Below are 21,870 nucleotides of genomic sequence, written 5' to 3' on the forward strand. Positions count from 1 at the left end.
TAAAATTCCAGCCTAATCCTAGGAACTGATTCATTACATTTGTGTCCCGTAAAGGACCTATACACACACTATTATCCTGAAATTCCTCTACTGATCCTTTTAAGAGTAAAATATTACCACCCTTCCATGCACAGACTGTTACATGAAATTGACTGAATTTGTAATTACTAGGTGCTTCATCGCGCCCTACGGGCGCTCTTCACATCGTCGCAAGGGGCTACGCCCCCTTAACCCTTGCATGCCTTTCTGGGGTTTAATATTTGTATTATATGGAGTATTACCTGCATTCCTTTGTTAGTGGTTAAATATTGCACAATGCAAGGGCGTGCGATGGTGAAGGAGGCGCAGCCCCTTGCGACGGCGTGAACAGCACCTGCAGGGCACGATGTACAGAATGTAGCGGGTGCGGGGGGGGTCTGCAGATGGTGTCTGTAGATGCTGCGGGTGGAGGGGAGGCAGAAGTGGGGGTGGGGCCCGGATGGGGAAGGTTCGGGAGGTGCTGCGCGTGGGGGAGGGGCAGAGGAGTGGGGGATGCAGATGGGGGAGGGGTCCGGAGGCACTGCAGGTGGGGGAGGGGCAGGGGTGCCACGGGTGGGAGAGGGGCAGGTGTGGGGATGTTGTGGATGGGTGAAGGGTTCCGGAGGTGCTGTGGGATGGGAAGGGACGGGAGTGCCGGGGGTTGGGTAGGGGACCGCAGGCACCATGGGTAGGGTAGGGGCAGGTACGGGTGTTGCGGCGGATGGGAAAGGAGGTCCGGAAGTGCTGCAGGTGGTGGAGGGGCAGGTGCGGGGGTGCCATTGGTGGGGGAGGGGTGGGTGAGGGGGGGACCGCTGATGGAGGAGGGTGTCTGCAGATGCTGCGGGTGGAGGGGGGCAGGTGTGGGGGGAGACATATAAGGGGGGTGAATGGTGGAAGGGGCCTGGAGGTGCTGTGGGTGGTGAAGGGGTGGAGGAGTGGGAGCCACGGGTGGTGTAGGGGGTCTGGAGGCACAGCATGTGGGGGAGGGGTGGAGTGCCGCATGTGGTGGAGGGGAAGGTGCGGAGGTGTGGTGCATTGGGGAGTGGTCTGGAGGCGCTGCGGGTACTGTACATGCCATAAAAGGTAGTTGGAGGGTATGCAGTAACAGGGCCAGGACAGGGGTGACAGGGTCAGTACAGGGTTGACGGGGCCAGGACAGGGGTGACAGGGTCAGAACAGGGGTGACGGTGCCAGGACAGGGGGTGACGGGGCCAGGACAGGGGCGACGGGGCCAGGATAGGGGTGACAGGGCCAGGACAGAAATGATAGGGACAGGATAGGGGTGACAAGGCCAGGGTAGGGGCAGCAGGACCAGGACAGGGGTGACGGGGCCAGTATAGGGTTGACAGGGCAAGCACAGGGGTGACAGGGCCAGGATAGGGGTAACAGGGCCAGCATAAGGGTGAAAGGGACAGGATAAGGGTGAAAGGGCCAGGATAAGGGTGGCAGGGCAAGGCCAGGGGTGACAGGGACATGACAGAACACAGGGCACTGGAGAGATTGGTATTAGGGACAAAACAGTGGTGACAGACAGATGTGTCTTACCGGAGTCACTGCTGCTGGCTGCTGCTGTTCCACTCCAACCTGTTGGGATCTGCTGCAGCTGGAGACTTGGCATGGCTGACTCTCACAGGCTGGAGTCCTGCTTTCTCTGCCCGTCCGCATCCCTCCCCCCCTCCTCAGTCACACACCGCAGACCTCGCGCAGCTGCCGGGCACTGTGGTAAGGTGAGACTGGAAATTACTGGTTAGCCCCCAGGAGACGCTGCGGCTGGAGGGAGGAGTGGGTCAGAGCCTGGAAGCAGCTCGGATTTCTGCAGCGCTACCCGCCAGCTAAAGTGTGTGAATGAGCTGGGCGCACTCCACTGCGGGTGGCAGCGCTGCAGCTAGCAGTGGGGTTGCCGGGGCTGGAGATAACAGAGGCAGTATGGAACCTGCACAGCGGCAGGTGCCCCACTAAACTGCAGCTAAGAAGCGTGGATTGTGCCAGAAAGTGATGCTCCTCCGCACCAGAGAGACCCTGCTGAGTATGCCGATGTGTGGGGTCAAGCACACAGTGAGCCGGTGCCCGTCTGTCTGTATGACATACCCCTCACACACCCCCATACCTCCCAAATGTCCCGATTTTCGCGGGACAGTCCCATTTTTTGGGGTCTGTCCCGCTGTCCCACCCGCGGGTCGCAGTGTCCGGCGGTGGGGGGGGCAGTTGGAAAGCTCCTGTACTCACTGTTCTGCTTAGCAGAGCTGCGGTGAATAGTGGAGATAGAGGGAGAGGGGGCATCAGGGGGTACGGATTAATGGGGGGGTTCCAGCAGCAGAGCTGGATTAAGGGGGGGGGGGCAGGGGATACGTACCGTTAGCCCCACAGTTTTAGGGGGCCCCCCGGCTGGAGTAGCTCTGTCCCAGCTCAGAAGCTTCCCCGTCCTGCCAGCAGCAGCAGCAGCAGCATTGTGCTACAGTCAGCACACGCTGCTGCATATTGGCAGGTCTGTGGTGTTGCAGGGAGGCAGCAGTCTCCCTGCTTTCTTCTCCCTGTGCGGGTGTGTAGGGGGGAGCGACCACCCCCTCTGGATTTAGCCCTAGCTGAGGGGCCAAAATCCCATTAAAAAAATAAAAATAAAAATCGGAATTTGCATAAGGGGGCGTGGCCGCGCGGGCCGCGATTAGGCCACGCCCCCCAACCCACAGCAGGCACAGCAATGAGATAGGGCTCCCCTGTCTCAAGTGCCCTGGGCCCCCCGGACTCATAATCAGCCCCTGGGAGCATGCCAGCAGCTCACAGAGCGCTGAGCATGCTCCCTCACTGACGAAAACGGGGACCCTCCCGTGAAGCCACGCCCCCTTTTCGCCGAGTGTGTTTCCCTCCTTCTGCCTGGAGAAAGCTCCTGCAGAAAGCTGGGAGGTCTGCACCCCTGCCTGTGACATGCCCAATGTCCATGCTATCTGCTTCTGCTCCTAGTCTCCTGTAGATTTGGCCAGATCTCTGTGACTCATTTGACTAACTCCGCCCAGTGTTGTGACTCCGCCCAACGTTAGCAAATGAATCACAAGGTCACAGAATAGGGCTATTATATAGGAGAAGGGGTACATTTACTAAGCAGTGATAAGAACGGAGACGTGAGCCAGTGGAGAAATTTCCCCATCAACCAATCAGCAGCTCAGTATCATTAAATAGTATGCAAATTATAGATGTTATTTCAGTGCTGATTGGTTGCCATGGGCAACTTCTCCACTGGCTCACTTCTCCGCTCTTATCGCTGCTTAGTAAATGTACCCCTTAGTGACATGTGGCCAAGCATGGATGTAACGAAAACCTACCTATACCTAAAACCTGGACTGTCAGGGTGCCTTGAAGACGGCTTTTGGGAATCTCTGCCATAAGCTATTGCTACATAATATAGGTGAAAGAAAGGAAGGGGGGGGGGGGGGGGGGGGGGGTGTTTCGGGGTAAAGCTCTGCGCTTGGACTTTACTAGTAACCTTAATGTGTTGCTGCTCAGAGAAAATTAGGTACACCTCAAAAATACCTACAGGAATATATATGTAATATAGGATTATTCTCTAGGGCAACAATAAATAAAAAATATATATAATCACAACTTTCTTTCGAAAATATATTTTGTACTTTATTTCAGGGTATCAGTTTGTCAAACATTCATTTCATATTTCTGTTAAAAAAAACTAATTTAATTTGTGGGGTTAATCTACTTTTAATAAAACATTCTAATATGGTATACATAACAGTATATATTGACACTTAATAAGACATTACTCACATATACTATAAAACAAATGACAAGTGGCGCTAGACAACCAGAATGTAATAAAACATTTATTTTCTAAAATGCATATAGAAATTACAACGACCTCCCGGGAGTAATAACAATCTTAAAACATCACAATAATATGAATTAGCACTTGATATGCTTCTATTTTTTTATATAAAAAATAATTAAAGCATCAATAGTGAATAATCCTATTAGCATGTAATTAATTTATAAGTAACACCTGGAGGGTAAAAGACCGTTGTGGGTTCTGTATGTGCACACTGATGATACTAATTGATAGAACAAAAGTCACTAACAACTGTATTCTTTTAAAGAGTTGCAAAAAATCATAAGTTCATGACAATAGGTGGCTATTGCAGAAAAAAACATGTGTTTAAATATCTGTGCACACAGTTACCACTGGGCAGGAGCTTCTTCGGTCTCTGCTCCCTGGTGCTGTCCCGTAGTTTGGATGGAGACACTCACCAGAGCCTCAGCGGATAGTGTGGAAGCCGCGCCGTGCGGAGTATCTCAATAAGCCGTCCTAGCCCAATTCACACCGTCTCCGGTACCTGCGTGCTTTGCAAACGGGGGCTATTGGCTGATAGATCCGGAGTTACATTAGATGAACCATCCTGGTGTGTGTGGCTCGCAATAGGCCTGTCTTCTGTTGGGCGGGCACCCGACAAGGGCTCCGTTCGCCGGTCTGCGCCGGACTGGGGAAGACGGCACCCGTAGTTTCCACCGCTCCAACTTGGAATGTGCGGTCGGGCTGCAGAGATGAAAGAATGCAGCACAGGTGTTCCTGACCGTAGGAAAGAACAGTGAATCCAAATAGGCAGGGCTTGTCACTGTTGTACATCAAGCTCCCCGTGTCCGTATGGTGTAGATCCTTATAGTAAGAAGCCTGTGTCCTTAACGCGTTTCAACGCCAGCAGGGCGTCTTTTTCGAAAGGCAGGTAACCCTGCCTATTTGGATTCACTGTTCTTTCCTACGGTCAGGAACACCTGTGCTGCATTCTTTCATTTCTGCAGCCCGACCGCACATTCCAAGTTGGAGCGGTGGAAGCTACGGGTGCCGTCTTCCCCAGTCCGGCGCAGACCGGCGAACGGAGCCATTGTCGGGTGCCCGCCTAACAGAAGACAGGCCTATTGCGAGCCACACACACCAGGATGGTTCATCTAATGTAACTCCGGATCTATCAGCCAATAGCCCCCGTTTGCAAAGCACGGAGGTACCGGAGACGGTGTGAATTGGGCTAGGACGGCTTATTGAGATACTCCGCACGGCGCGGCTTCCACACTATCCGCTGAGGCTCTGGTGAGTGTCTCCATCCAAACTACGGGACAGCACCAGGGAGCAGAGACCGAAGAAGCTCCTGCCCAGTGGTAACTGTGTGCACAGATATTTAAACACATGTTTTTTTCTGCAATAGCCACCTATTGTCATGAACTTATGATTTTTTGCAACTCTTTAAAAGAATACAGTTGTTAGTGACTTTTGTTCTATCAATTAGTATCATCAGTGTGCACATACAGAACCCACAACGGTCTTTTACCCTCCAGGTGTTACTTATAAATTAATTACATGCTAATAGGACTATTCACTATTGATGCTTTAATTATTTTTTATATAAAAAAATAGAAGCATATCAAGTGCTAATTCATATTATTGTGATGTTTTAAGATTGTTATTACTCCCGGGAGGTCGTTGTAATTTCTATATGCATTTTAGAAAATAAATGTTTTATTACATTCTGGTTGTCTAGCGCCACTTGTCATTTGTTTTATAGTTTCTGTTTAAGGGATTGGCAATTCCCTTTTTCAAGAGGCTGCTGACAACCATAGTGCAGTGCTATTCACCTGAGCGCATAGTTCTTTTCCATTACTCACATATAACATAAAAACATATCTTAATTGATTAATACCCAGATATATAAACATCTTTAGTGTAGTTTTCTAGATTTTACCTCTTCTTCGTTGGTATGTATCCTGTATGAAGTTTGGGTCGGTAAATGGTCTGCTGGCAGACTTTTGCTTTCTATTAACGCGTTTCACCCCTAAAAGGAGCTTCCTCAGGAGGTGTTTATATACCTGGGTATTAATCAATGGACTTGTGCTGAATATCCCAGTGGGTGAGCAAAGCACTGAAAGAGGTCTCCCCTTTAGAGAAACCATCACTGCTAATTATAAAATTCAAAAACAACTGCTCTGTTCTGATAAGGTCTGGAAGTAAACCGCTGCTCTAAAATGTATTCCAGCACTCAAAAAGGACAAAACCAACAAAGGTTTATTATATGTTTTTATGTTATATGTGAGTAATGTCTTATTAAATGTCTATATACTGTTATGTATGCCGGTATTAGAATGTTCTAACAAAACCAGATTACCCCACATATTAAATTAGTTTTTAACAGAAATATAAATGAATGTTTGACAAGCTTTGATATTTTTAAATAAAGTGCAAAATATTTTAGAAAAAGTTGTGATTATATATATATATTTATTTATTGTTGCACTAGAGAATAATCCTATGTCACGGTATCCGTTTGGATGGTCGACCATGTTATGGTCGACAGTCATTAGGTCGACCACTATTGGTTGACATGGTCGACACATGAAATGGTCGACGTGAGTTTTTCACTTTTTTTTCTTTCGTGAAACTTTTCCATACTTTACGATCCACTTGGACTATGTTTGGGAACAGTAACCTGTGCTGAGCGCAGCAAGGCACCTTGCCTGAAGCATAGCGAGCGAACGCGGTGCACTAATTGGGGTTCCCCGTCACTTTACGCAGAAAACGACACCAAACAAAAGAAAAAAAACTCATGTCGACCTTTCATGTGCCGACCTTTCATGTGCTGACCTTTTGTCCATATCAACCATGCCAATGTCGACCAATAGTGGTCGATCTAATGACTGTCGACCATAACATGGTCGACCATTCATACCGGAACCCTATATCACATTGCTACATAATAGATTTTCCAGTGTTTGTGAAAGATAATCTTATAAAAGATCAGTTTTCTCTTAGTCTTTCAAAGTTTTTTTTTCCTTATGTTATTGAATTTCCATAATTTTCAATGCCTTTGATTCCTTTCTTTATCACCAATATGATGTTCTTCAACCTCATTGTTAGCCTATCGTACCTTGAATGTTGTTACTATATTGTACTTGCACTAGTATACTTTTGTTTTTTTAATGACCTATTTGATATCTGTATCTTTATTTAAGAGTACACTTTGTCTGACTACAAAGCCCATTGCTTCGCTGAGCTTAATACACTCGCCGTTCTGTGTTTCTTGTTGTTTTTTTAAAATAAATTATTCATAGGGGGCAATTCAAATGATTTTCTGGGCGCTTATCAGAGCAATTCAATTGTTGCTCTGATCGGATGGCCATTGCTTTATATGCGACCAAATAGACAGGGGTTAGCCACAAATTCCCACTCTATTCCATAGAGTAAAAAAAACAAAAACAAAACAAGTGCGCTGACCTGGGTGGAGTTCAGGTTAATTACTTATTCATCAATTTGTTAGTGTGTGCTGCTGCTTCCCCCTATTGAGGTAATTGCCAACCTCAAGGCAGTAAACTAAAGAAAACATTTTTTTGTGTTGGGAATGCGCTACACCACTAGCAAAAAAATATAAAAAAATGATAAAAAATGTACATATGATTCTATATATTAGTGTATATAGAAAGGGTTTAATACTCTTTACACAATTTCATAAACAAAAAAGTTACAATTTATTTTTCTAGAATTTCATATATAGACAGCTTTTTTTAAAAATTCATTAATATAAAGCCTGTATTACTATGCGGCTCTTCACCTTTAAGAAAACATGTTTAAAACAAACATTTTTAAAAAAAACATATATATAGATAAGCTGTATAGCTGATATAGCCTTTTGAACAGTCCTAGGATTCGAAACAATGTTAATCTATATATAGAGTCCTATTAGATCTGATACGTTGTAGCGCTCTTTGCTACAAATTAATCTTTGTTTATTTTATGTAGACAGAGTTCACTGGGTCCCTGCTGTGCACAGCTTTTGATGTTAGTAATATGCATGCATTGTGGATTGTTAAACTACTTGACCTTGCATCCACATTGTTTTCCCCTGGTTCCAAATCATACAGCTTGATCCCTCCGGACTCTTATTACATCAGTTAGGTTACCGTGATTGCGTTCTGCCGGGATTCGAGTAGCGCTGTTGGTTCCGATTTCGTTGGGGTCCGTGGCTGTCACAGTGATGGTTATGAATGGGCTCCTTTGAACGTGTAACGCGTTTCTCCGCCTTTTTCCGTTAACGTCAGCGGCTTCCTCAGACACAGTGTCTGAGGAAGCCGCTGACGTTAACAATCCACGTTTAACAACCCTTTCTATATACACTAATATATAGAATCATATGTACATTTTTTTTATCATTTTTTAATATTTTTTTGCTAGTGGTGTAGCGCATCCCCAACACAATTTTTTTTTTCTTTATTCCATAGAGTCTTTATTCTTAATAGTCACCTAAGACCCAAGTACAATCTAGGCTCAGGGCTGGCAGAAGGCAAGCTAGGTCATTATACAATCTAGGGTCAGAGCAGGTGAGTGCAACAAAATCCACTAAAGCATCCCATTAAGCAACCGAAGTACAGGTTGATTTACCAGGTGCACAGGGTCAGTCACCAGCCCAGGTGTAAGCAGACATGGATTTACAACTGTCCTGGCCGACGTGTGGCTCTATAGCTGTTGTGAAACTACACATCCCAGCATGCCCAGTTACAGTTTTAGCATTCTCTCTAATAACAAAACTGTAGCAGGAAATGCTGTAGTTTCACTTGGGATCTGGTCTCTAGGTCGACAAGGTCTAAGTCGACCACTATTGATCGACAGTAAGTGGGTCGACAGGGACTCTGGGTCGAAATTAGTTTTTCACTTTTTTTTTTTCTTTTCATTTTTTTTACTTTTTCATACTTTACAATCCACGTAGACTACAATTGGGAATGGTAACCTTGCCCGAAGCATGGCGAGCAAAGCCATGCACTAATTGGGGTTCACGGTCACTCTACGAAGAAAACGATGACAAAAAATAAAATAAAAACTCATGTCTACCTTTTTTCATTGTGACCTAGTACATGTCGACCTAGAACCCATGTCGACCAATAGTGGTCGACCTAAGTCTTGTCTATCTCACATACCACACCCGTTTCACTTGTAGTTTCACAGCAGCTGGAAAGCCACAGGTGGGCCAGGCCTGATTCACCACATAACAGAATTTATCCTTTACAGACAAATCTCTGAACACAACATTTTTGGAATACCCTAGGTCAGGCCTGGCCAACCTGTGGCTCTCCAGATGTTGTGAAACTACACATCCCAGCATGCATTGCCACAGTTTTAGCATTCCCTAATAGCAAAACTGTGGCAAAGCATGATGGGACTTGTAGTTTTACAACAGCTGGAGAGCCACAGGTTGGCCAGGCCTGCCCTAGGTTGTGACTGCATGAAAAGTTCTGTATACATGTATTGTACTTAATCATTAATATTATGTTAGTTGTCCCTTTTTATCACTCAATAGATTATTGCAGACCCATTCACATGTAGAATTCTGATTTGTTTTCTGGAACCATACTCGTAACTGATCAATTTTCTTACAGGCTCTAATAGATGAAGACCGGCTTTTATCACGGCTGGAAGTCATGGGGAACCAGTTACAGGCTTATTCAAAAGTGAGTGTTGTGTCTATTTGTAATATGCCGTTGTCTATCAAACAAAGATATATATTGCTATAGAGCCAAGAATGACCCAGGTCAAACCCCCCCCCCCCTCCCCCCAACCCCCACACTCCATTGTTGTAGTCCAGATTGTTTCAGTTTAGTAATGGTTGATGCAAACCAGGCGCAATCCAGCTCAAGAGACCAATGCTGAAATATAATTACACGTAAAAATCGCTTATATATGCACTTCATTTACAGTCCAGCTGCTTATATGGTTAAAGCTGAGGTTCTGTATTGTGTAGAATGTTTTTGTTCTGTTTTTCGTTTTGTCTTGTTATCCCACTTACATTAAACAGTCACAAACTGTTATTCTATGAAGTCTTCCATAACTAGGCTTCCCTATGCAAAATTCTTTCTGGCTTTCTATAGCTGAAGGGTCTTTCAGCTTGGACATATTTGCTTTTCAGCTGTAAAACTACGAGAGAATCACCTGACTTGTGCTGCCTGTCTCTATAATGGCAGTGGTTGAAGGCGTTGGTGCTATGAACATGCTTGCTATGGATGTCATGTGACTGGTTATCACGGTAGTCACATGACATTTGTCAATCCATATATCATTAACATCTGTTTAAAGTATAAAGTGAAGGAAAAAAGAATCATTTGCCTTACACATCTAGAGTGATTTGTGTTTAGAATTATACACAGTTTATTTCAGGTGAAGTTCAGGGTTTTGTTGTACTATGTAGCGATTTATTGGTCGTATATGTTATGAAAGATTTTTTGGTACAGAGAACTATTTGTTTGTGCAGAATCAGACAGATGAAGGGATTCGGAAAGAGTTAATAGCGTTACAAGAAGATAAACACAACTATGAGACGACAGCCAAAGAGTCTCTGAGAAGAGTTCTTCAGGAGAAGATTGAGGTGGTACGGAAGCTGTCTGAGGTGGAGGTATATACCCATTTTGAAAATAAGGTCCAGTTTTTAAATTACATAATGTGATAGGTTACTAGATTATGCTTCATGTTTTTAACTGAAATCCCATAGACCTGTGTCTAGCCAACTTTTCCCATTACCAAAACATCATGTCATGACATTAATGTGTTTACCCCCAATCACCTCTGGTCAGGTGGTCAGACTCCTGTTGTTGGTTATCTACTTGTTATGTGAGCAAAGAAGACAGTAGTAGTTATTATGAGGCAAGGCATTTCTATCTGGATAGTACAAGGATACCCCCTTACTATGGACGAGTTCTCCAGGATATCACAAGGATACTCCATAATATGGGTATGTACTCCAGGAGAGCACACTACTACTTCTTTTACTGTGGATGTGTTCTCCAGGATAGCACTTGTGTACACCTTACTGTGCACGTGTCTTCCAGGAGAACACAAGGATACTCCTTACTATGTTCCTCAGAATTACTTACTGCTACTCCTTACTATGGATGGGCTCTCCAGGATAGCACACTGCTACTACTTTTATGGATGGGCTCTCCAGGATAGCACAGTGCTACTGCTACTCTTTACAATGGATGTGTTCTCCAGGATAGCACTTGTGTACACCTTACTGTGCACGTGTCTTCCAGGATAACACAAGGATACTCCTTACTATGTTCCTCAGAATTACTTACTGCTACTCCTTACTATGGATGGGCTCTCCAGGATAGCACAGTGCTACTGCTACTCCTTGCAACGGTGTCCTCCAGGATTGCACATGGACAACTATGGACTACTATGGATTACTATGGACAAGTTCTCCATGATTGCACACTGCTACTTCTTACTAAGGATTTGCCCTCCAGTATAACACATGGAAACTCCTTACTATGGACCTTTTCTCCAAGATTCCACACTGCTACTCCTTACTATGCAAGTGTTCTCTAGGATAACACATGTTACTCCTTTCTAAATATGTGTCTTCCGGGATAGCACATGGATACTCCTTACTTTGGACGTGTTCAGCAGGGTAACTCAAGGGTACTGATTACTATGGATGTGTCCTGCAGGATTGCGCACTGTTACTAATTACTGTGGACAGGCTTTCTCGTAGGATAGCACACGGATACTCCTTACTATGGGCGTGTCTTCCAGGATAGCACACGCATACTCCTTACTATGGATGTGTCTTCCAGGATAGCCCACGCATACTCTTACTATGCATGTGTCTTCCAGGATAGCACACGCGTACTCCTTACTATGCATGTGTCTTCCAGGATAGCACACGGATACTGCTTACTATAGATGTGTTATTTATTAAGACCTTGAATTAAATAGTAGAGAAATGTGTTTATTCAGGAAATAAATGACGAGTATGTTAATGGACTGTTTGTAACAATTATAATGTACTGATAGCTCCTATAATATGCCAGTTTAGTATAGTGGTACACGTCAAGTGGCTTCTGAATTGTACATTTTGGGGAGAAGGTAGGTGTTTGAGCTTTTTTTTTTTCTTTCTTCAAATACTTATGAGTTAAAATATATTCCCTTATGTAATTTGTGTGCTGCTGAGGTATCCAAGAAATGTTGCCTTGAAATTTCCATATGTTAAGAGGAAATTGGAGAACTTCTGTCTTGCAATTCCAGAGAAGTTTGAGTAACACAGAAGATGAATGTACCCACCTGAAGGAGATGAACGAGAGGACCCAGGAGGAGCTGCGAGAGCTGGCCAACAAGTACAATGGAGCAGTGAATGAAATTAAAGATCTAGCTGACAAACTCAAGGTAATTAACTTGGGCACTGACTTGGGAATTTAAGCTCGTAATTAAGCCTTTCAATAGCATTGTTGGTGTAATGACATAATTTAAAATTTCCAGGTTTGCAGGTCTCACAAATAATTTACAAATGAACTCCCAGCTCTGTTCCGTAGTTTGAATTCCCAGTCCAGGATGGGATCAGGCCATGAGGGGGGCGTATTGCTATGACTATGTTGTTTCAATGCAGTTATAATGGGCATTCTCCCTCCTCATGTCTAACAGAATTGACCCCTAAGAGTCTTATCAGAATTAAGTTTCTGCCCGCCCTTCTGCCCTTGAAGAATGTTATTCTTGCAATGACAGAAGGGCGGGCAGAATGACTAACCTCTATCAAAGGTGTCTGTCCAAGCAATCCTGGTTAAGCAATTGGCGTGCGCATACAGGTGTTGCCAATGAGACTTCCTTTCAGTCCTTAGTATATTTTATGGAGAATTAAGTTTTTTGTTTCCAATTCACAAAACCAATAGAATATTTCTTAAGTGTGGGGCTATTGTTAGAAAGCCTCAGTATATTCCATATGCATGTTTCTGTAATGTGGACCCAGTCACCAGGCAACATCTGTCTACATTAAGAGCTTTGCTGAGATGCTTTGTCCAAGATAGATCAGTGAGTGCTGGGGAGCAGGTGTGCGGGGAGCGTGTAATAGGCTGAGAGTGTAGTCTAGGTTTAGTATTTCATACAAAGCATATGGGACACGCTGGGCAAAGTTTCACTCTTCTGAAAATAAAACCCGTAAAACCGCTATTTCAAAACTCTTCTATAAATGTTGTATTTGGAATCTCCTTATTTAATGTCACCGGCCTGCATTCTGCCAGACAGAACACTGACTTATTGCAACCCATTCTGATAGTATTTTGCATTTTTATTTAAGAGTGTTTTATGGACTGAGAGATTTTAACAATTCTACAGATGCTTTCTCTGCACCAGAGAGCCAGTCATTTGGAAGAGCAATCGGTTTATTACCAGCTCCATATGTCGCCTGTCACTGAGTCTTCATGTCACCAGAATGTGCCCAGTGGGGCAGAGACCACCTACTCAGTGCCGCCTTTACAGGCAAAAGGGGATTAAATTAATGCCGTATATTTATAGGTCACCACATCATCATGCAAATGGTAATCAGCAAGTATAATGTCACATGTATTATGTGATGCTGGGTTTTAAATTTGTCATTGACAGCTTAAGAGTCACTGGTATCATTCCAGCACCAGAATCGCAAGTCTGAAAAAAATAAAAGGAAAAAATAAAAATCTGCCACATTTTAGCGCCCTCTTTCTCTCTCTGGATTGGTTTTATATGTGGCTTAGTGTACGGTCCTGAACTGTATAGACTCCATTCTATTATCAAATGATTTCACTTTACACTTGAATGTGATCAGTATTATCCCCCACCCTCCGTCTCTGTCCACAGGCAGCCGAAGGCCGGCAAGAGGAGATTCAGCAGAAGGGCCTGACGGAGAAGAAGGAATTACAACTCAAGATTGATGAGATGGAGGAGAAGGAGCAAGAGCTACAAGCTAAGATCGAGGCCTTGCAAGCTGACAATGATTTCACCAATGAGCGTCTTTCTGCCTTACAAGGTGAGCTGTCCCTCTCCACTTACTGCTACTTTTTGTTCTTTTTGTTTTGGCAATTTTTTTTTTATTTTTACATTCTGCTTGCAGTACGATTAGAGCATCTCCAGGAGAAAACACTTAAGGAGCACAACAGCTTAGGTAAGTGCTATACGTAGATGGCAGCGGAGGATCACTAGTGCTGATTGGAAGGAGCTACTCTGGGACATTTATTATAAGCTTTGTACCCAGTGTGATAAAGGCTCTGTCACAGGATAAGTTTCCTGTTTGTAAATTTATTTCTTCAGACACACGTGCCACCCGGCTATAAACTGCAGGTATTTACAGACCCTGTAACCTCCTTGGGCAAGTTGTATGTGACCAGGAGGTGGAGGAGATATGGCAATATTTTCTGGACCTCTCCATGACCCCAATGAGGATACATATCCCTTGCTGCAAGGACATAACCCCAAGCTATTATACTGTGATAGTATTGTCACCTCAATCCACAGGATAGCTCTTAGAGAAGATAATTTGTGGGTAATAGAAGGCAAGCAATGGTTATGTATGGAATGGTGAGGTTGCCTTACTAGGACCATCATGGAAACTAGTAAAAGACCATTAGTGAGGATGTTTTTTTTATATATATTCATTTAACTGACTAAATATTAATATTATTTAAAAAATGGATTAGACAAATAGAAGGGAAAATAATTAGAGCGTTAATGTCCATTTGAGGGTATATTTACCCTTCTTCCATCTCCAGACACATTTACATTTTGGCATCTGGCATTTAATTCAAGTGAATACATTAAAACAAAACACTCAGCTGCCAGCTATGTACTTACCTGTAATCTATGCATTGTACTTATACTAAAGCTGGTATGGAAGAATCAAATGACATTCTGTAAATTAGTATGGGAGGTTTAATATATATTTCCTCTGCTGCAATAAAATGTTAAAGTAGTTCTTTTCAGTACCAGTGCAGCTATTGATCATGTGTATATAGTGTATATTATTCCTATATAGATCTCTCTCTCTCATGTGTATATATACATATATTTAGTTAGATTGGTTTATGTCATGTATAGAGGGGCAGGTTGCAGAGCTGAAGCTGAATGTCGAGATGCCTTGCAATACATAGGTGTCATTGGCATCAGGGGTGCTGACCGACAACTGCATTAGAAGAAGCAGAACATGCAGCTGGAGTGAATTCACTTTATTTTTTTATTTTTTTGCATGTCTGGGATTATCAGTGTAACTTTACTTGGCAGACTGGCGTTACAACCATTGTATCCAGAGGGCAGCTCTGTATAAGGGATCTTCTAGAATAAACAAATCTGCCTTGTGATTATACATATAAAGCTAAAGAACACAGCTGGAATCCAGCATGAAGCTTCATCAGGGCACATATAAGCTTAGTAACTTGACACAGACAACACCTTCCTTCTAAAGTGTTCTTATAAAAGTTTTTGTTTGGGAAGATTTGGGGCATTATGTAATAGCCTGCAATGTGGGAATTTCTGCTAGTCTCCCTACATTTTTTAAGCAGCAGTCATTTACAAGGCAAAACAGACCTGGTTTTGGAATTGTAAATGTTTGCCGCTTTAAAAATGCGTCAGACTCGCAGAAATTTCTGAATAGGCTGCACCTCACAGGCCTATGTATGTGTGTGTGTATATATGTATGTATGTATGTATGTATGTATATATATATATATATATATATATATGTATGACCGGCACTCCAACAGCACAGCATAAATACCTGGGTGCCCTCCCGTGGCACTACAGAGCCCAGCAGACAGCACAAATTGGTGGGCGGCACTCCAAGGATTTGTAAAAAGATTACACAGCTTCACAAGCTTTTTCAATCAACGTTTCAGACGCCTTTATTTGTGCCTTTCGTCAGGATACAAACAATGTACAAACCACATACCTTTATACCACCAGAGTGTGAGAAATCCCTCTTGCCGCTCCCGCGTTTCCGGCACCAGCGCAATGACGTCATACGCCCGTCTCCGTCCCATCGGTAACCATAGGAACCGTGGGCGGGACTGTAACCACAGCAACCAGGGTAACAAACCCCCAGACCAACTGGCCCCACAGGTTTGCGCTAGCTAAGGAATCTTGGAGAACCAAGAGGTGATTTAGATAGAAAGACACCGCTACATGCACATACATTACTCATGTCTCCGCCACAATGCGCCTGAGCGACCGCACACACGGCCCATGCGACTCAAGGAGTGAGTCCCTATTACTAAGTGTTGCTTCCACCTCCAACCACCTAGTACAGAAACCAAAGAGTGAGACCATGAATTATTACAAAAATGTCCAACCCCTGTAGGGGTACCGTCATCATGACCCAGGCCCATATACCAACCTAACAAAGGTTCCCAACCCCACATTAAAGGGGAGGGGATAATTACACATTCCGGCCCTGATGACAACCCCCCACAAGAGATGGAAATACATTTTACAAAAAGTAATATTTTCCTTAAAAACCCTCATAACACCCATATAGAGCGTGGAAAGGCAAACGACACATAAAGAGAAAAAGGAAAAGAACAAGAAAAAAACATGTCAAGGGTAAACAAGCGAAGACCCGCTCAAAGAAAACAAAGAAGGGAAAGGTTCTCGTTGAGGCCAGAAGGTGCAACCGTATTGAATTCAAAAATCCATCGTGCCTCTAATTGCAACAACTTCCTGTTGCGATCTCCTCCTCTTGTCATTGATGGAACATGGTCGATCAATTTGTAACGCAAGGCCGCCATTGTATGTCTTGCTTCCTTGAAATGCCTGGCCACAGGCTGGTCGATATCTTTGCCTTCCAAGGCCTGTCTTATAGCTGATCTGTGTTGCACCGCCCTTTCCCTAAACGTACATGTGGTCTTGCCGATGTAGGCAAGGCCACAGGGACACTTGATGATATGGGTGTTATCAGGTGGGATCAGGTTATGGGTGTTATGAGGGTTTTTAAGGAAAATATTACTTTTTGTAAAATGTATTTCCATCTCTTGTGGGGGGTTGTCATCAGGGCCGGAATGTGTAATTATCCCCTCCCCTTTAATGTGGGGTTGGGAACCTTTGTTAGGTTGGTATATGGGCCTGGGTCATGATGACGGTACCCCTACAGGGGTTGGACATTTTTGTAATAATTCATGGTCTCACTCTTTGGTTTCTGTACTAGGTGGTTGGAGGTGGAAGCAACACTTAGTAATAGGGACTCACTCCTTGAGTCGCATGGGCTGTGTGTGCGGTCGCTCAGGCGCATTGTGGCGGAGACAGGAGTAATGTATGTGCATGTAGCGGTGTCTTTCTATCTAAATCACCTCTTGGTTCTCCAAGATTCCTTAGCTAGCGCAAACCTGTGGGGCCAGTTGGTCCGGGGGTTTGTTACCCTGGTTGCTGTGGTTACAGTCCCGCCCACGGTTCCTATGGTTACCGATGGGACGGAGACGGGCGTATAACGTCATTGCGCTGGTGCCGGAAACGCGGGAGCGGCAAGAGGGATTTCTCACGCTCTGGTGGTATAAAGGTATGTGGTTTGTACATTGTTTGTATCCTGACGAAAGGCGCAAATAAAGGCGTCTGAAACGTTGATTGAAAAAGCTTGTGAAGCTGTGTAATCTTTTTACAAATCCTTGGAGTGCCGCCCACCAATTTGTGCTATATATATATATATATATATATATATATATATATATATATATATATATAGATATATATATATATATATATATAGATAGATAGATAGATAGATAGATATGTGTGTGTTGAGTATCCCTTATCCAAAATGCTTGGGACCAGAATGTCACAACTGAGGGCCTGAGCTGACGGGAGGCAGCCTCAGTTGTAGGGGCTGAGATGTACCGGAACCTGGGAGGTTGTATCAGACCCCTGGACATGTAAGTAACATGAATAATAACTGCCCGAAGGCGTGACCACGACAACTTGGATAAAAGTCAATGATGTTTATTATGACAACTCCGCAACACAGCAGCAGTAAAAGAAAACGTAAAAGTCAGCAAAGAATAAATACAGTTCCTGGGTACTACAGGATGGCAGGAGCCACAGGGCACTGGTAGTGTGAGATAGTTCTTATGATCTTCTAGATGGAAAGTCCTTACCAGGCCCGACTGTAGCAATGGAGATAACCCAGGATTGTGCCAGCTGGTGTTCCAGGAAAAGCTGGGTTGCTGAAGATAAAACAGCTGCTGTGGATACTGGCTGGAACCAGACTGTTGTTAGCACGGAGTGGATACTGGCTGGAACCAGTTAAATAATAAATGAACTTGGGAGCGATGAAATATGAACTGAAATGTAGAACTTGAGAGCGGAGAAATAATAATACCGGTGGAGAGTGGTAAAGTGTAGAAAGGACACCGGCCCTTTAAGGGAAGCTGTACTCTGCTGGAAGCTGAGCTGGAAGCAGGTAATGTTGTAGCTGGAAACAGATGAATCCACAATGGATTGGAGAGTCAGGCTACACCGCAGGTGGAATGCTGGTGCGGGTCTCTATGGTGGAAGTCTTGAGACAGGAGCTGGAACCTGGAAGACAATCACAGGAGAGAGACAAACAGGAACTAGGTTTGACAACCAAAGCACTGACGCCTTCCTTGCTCAGGCACAGTGTATTTATACCTGCAGCAAGGAAGGGATTGGCTAGGCAATTATGCAGATTATCAATACTGAGAACAGATTGGTGGAAATGATCAGCTGACAGAATCCAAGATGGCTGCGCCCATGCAGACACTTGGAGGGAAGTTTGGTTTGTAATCCATGTGGTAATGAAAACAGTAATGGCGGCGCCGGCCACCGGAGACAGGAGGCGCCAAGCTGACAGATGCACATCCAACCACGCGGACACAGCGGAGGCCGCGGCTGACGTAATCGCCACTCAGACACTCTGCATGCAGAAGTTCAGGGACGGCGGCGGAGGCCGCGGGAGACGCCATGCCAGGTGTAATATGGCGTTTACTGTGACAGCGTCCCAGAGTGACAGGAGAGGATACAGGAATGTACACATCAGGATAACAGATGGGATCCGGTCCTGGAGCGCTGAGCCAGCCTTAGGAGGCATCTGATGGGTAAGAAATGGCGTCCAGATACCCGGATCGTGACACAGAAGTATTTTGGATATCGGATTTTTCCGTATTTTGGAATAATTGCATACCATAATGAGATATCATGGCGATGGGACCCAAGTCTAAGCACAGAATGTATTTGTTTCATATACACCTTATACACACAGCCTGAAGGTCATTTTAGCCAATATTTTGAATAACTTTGTGCATTAAACAAAGTGTGTACATTCACGCAATTTATTTCTGTTTCCTATACACCTTATACACACAGCCTGAAGGCCATTTAATACAATACTTTTAATAACTTTGTGTATTAAACAAAGTTTGTGTACACTGAGCCATCAGAAAACAAATGTTTCACTATCTCACTCTCGCTCCAAAAAAATCTGTATTTCGGAATATTTGGATATGGGATACTCAACCTGTATATATGTGAGTGTATATATGAGTGTATGTGTGTGTGTATATATATATAATATATATATATTTGTGTATATATATATATGGTTTAGGGCCCCTAATGGATAATCTGGCTTCTGTTCACAAAAGACTTTGCGCAGATTTCAGTTTTGACTGTTGTATTTTAGTGACCGTATCGCAAACTGAGCCTTGTTTCTGTGAGTCAGATACTTAGACCATATTGCTTAAGGACAAGAGAGCAAACTGGAGTTTGTACTTGATACACTGAGTATGAACATATTGGGAATCAGACTTTAGCATCACTGGAGTTTCCAAACTCTACATTTCTCTGCCATTTTGTTACTCTCTGTTCATACTGGTGTAATTAGTCTCATTGGGGCAGATGTATTAAGCCTGGAGAAGTGATAAAACAGTGATAAGTGCAAGGTGATAGTGCACCTGCAATCAGTTCCTAACTGTAAATTTACTTATTGGAGCTGATTGGCTGGTACGTTATCACCTTGCACTTATCACTGCTTTATCACTTCTCCAGGCTTAATACATCTGCCCCATTACTTGTTACCTGTAGATAGCTTACTGGTTGAGTCTCCCATATCCAGAATGCTTGTTACCAGAAGTGTTCTGAATATTGGATTTATCTGTCTTTTGTAATAATTGCATACCATAATGAGATATCATGGGGATAGGACCAAAGTCTAAACACAAAATGCATTTATGCTTTTATATACACTTTATACACACAGCCTTAGGTAAGTTTATACAATATTTTTAAGAATTTTGTGCATGAAACAAAGTTTGTGTATATTGAACCATCAAAAAAGTTGTCACTATCATAGGTGTCCTCAAAACATTCTGGATTTCGGAATATTCTGGAAAACAGAGACTCAACCTGTATAACATTTGCTAAATTCTGTAGTACCTTCCCTTTTCCAGCAGATGGTGCTATTGTGTAATAAGTCAAATTTTTCTGTACTTTGGTATACCTAGAATTTGATATGCTGTGAACAGTATGAGTAGCTAAAACAGTAAAACTTTTATGTTTTTTCCCTTCCTGAACATTAATAATATTTCTCTATCGTCCTAGTGGATGCTGGGGTTCCTGAAAGGACCATGGGGAATAGCGGCTCCGCAGGAGACAGGGCACAAAAAGTAAAGCTTTAGGATCAGGTGGTGTGCACTGGCTCCTCCCCATATGACCCCCCTCCAAGCCTCAGTTAGATTTTTGTGCCCGGCCGAGAAGGGTGCAATCTAGGTGGCTCTCCTAAAGAGCTGCTTAGAAAAGTTTAGCTTAGGTTTTTTATTTTACAGTGAGTCCTGCTGGCAACAGGATCACTGCAACGAGGGACTTAGGGGAGAAGAAGTGAACTCACCTGCGTGCAGGATGGATTGGCTTCTTTGGCTACTGGACATTAGCTCCAGAGGGACGATCACAGGTACAGCCTGGATGGTCACCGGAGCCTCGCCGCCGGCCCCCTTGCAGATGCTGAAAAGAGAAGAAGGTCCAGAATCGGCGGCAGAAGACTCCTCAGTCTTCTTAAGGTAGCGCACAGCACTGCAGCTGTGCGCCATTGCTCTCAGCACACTTCACACGGCAGTCACTGAGGGTGCAGGGCGCTGGGAGGGGGGCGCCCTGGGAGGCAATGTAAACCTATTTTTTGGCAAAAAATACCTCACATATAGCCTCCGGGGGCTATATGGAGATATTTAACCCCTGCCAGAATCCGTTGAAGAGCGGGAGACGAGCCCGCCGAAAAAGGGGCGGGGCCTATCTCCTCAGCACACAGCGCCATTTTCCCTCACAGAAAGGCTGGAGGGAAGGCTCCCAGGCTCTCCCCTGCACTGCACTACAGAAACAGGGTTAAAACAGAGAGGGGGGGCACTAATTTGGCGTTAGAAATATATAAAAAGATGCTATAAGGGAAAACACTTATATAAGGTTGTCCCTATATAATTATAGCGTTTTTTGGTGTGTGCTGGCAAACTCTCCCTCTGTCTCTCCAAAGGGCTAGTGGGTCCTGTCCTCTATCAGAGCATTCCCTGTGTGTGTGCTGTGTGTCGGTACGTGTGTGTCGACATGTATGAGGACGATGTTGGTGAGGAGGCGGAGCAATTGCCTGTAATGGTGATGTCACTCTCTAGGGAGTCGACACCGGAATGGATGGCTTATTTAGGGAATTACGTGATAATGTCAACACGCTGCAAGGTCGGTTGACGACATGAGACGGCCGACAAACAATTAGTACCGGTCCAGACGTCTCAAAAACACCGTCAGGGGTTTTAAAACGCCCGTTTACCTTAGTCGGTCGACACAGACACGGACACTGAATCCAGTGTCGACGGTGAATAAACAAACGTATTCCTTATTAGGGCCACACGTTAAGGGCAATGAAGGAGGTGTTACATATTTCTGATACTACAAGTACCACAAAAGAGGGTATTATGTGGGATGTGAAAAAACTACCTGTAGTTTTTCCTGAATCAGATAAATTAAATGAAGTGTGTGATGATGCGTGGGTTCCCCCCGATAGAAAATTATTGGCGGTATACCCTTTCCCGCCAGAAGTTAGG

General features: G+C 44.2%; 1 protein-coding gene across 5 annotated transcripts in view; it reads left to right on the forward strand.

Moving 5' to 3' along the window:
• Positions 1–21,870, forward strand: part of SLMAP (sarcolemma associated protein) — a 266,543-nt gene that overhangs the window by 153,283 nt on the left and 91,390 nt on the right. For 3 of the 5 annotated variants that reach the window (XM_063940865.1, XM_063940862.1, XM_063940863.1), the window contains exons 7-11: positions 9,433–9,504; positions 10,302–10,442; positions 12,077–12,214; positions 13,655–13,823; positions 13,908–13,958. In XM_063940865.1, the coding sequence (XP_063796935.1) occupies positions 9,433–9,504; positions 10,302–10,442; positions 12,077–12,214; positions 13,655–13,823; positions 13,908–13,958 (571 nt within the window). The remainder of the gene's footprint in view (positions 1–9,432; positions 9,505–10,301; positions 10,443–12,076; positions 12,215–13,654; positions 13,824–13,907; positions 13,959–21,870) is intronic. The other 2 variants (XM_063940866.1, XM_063940864.1) reach the window with 1 other exon arrangement.

The sequence above is a fragment of the Pseudophryne corroboree genome, chromosome 9, assembly GCF_028390025.1.
Source record: "Pseudophryne corroboree isolate aPseCor3 chromosome 9, aPseCor3.hap2, whole genome shotgun sequence".
Taxonomy (NCBI): Eukaryota; Metazoa; Chordata; class Amphibia; order Anura; family Myobatrachidae; genus Pseudophryne; species Pseudophryne corroboree.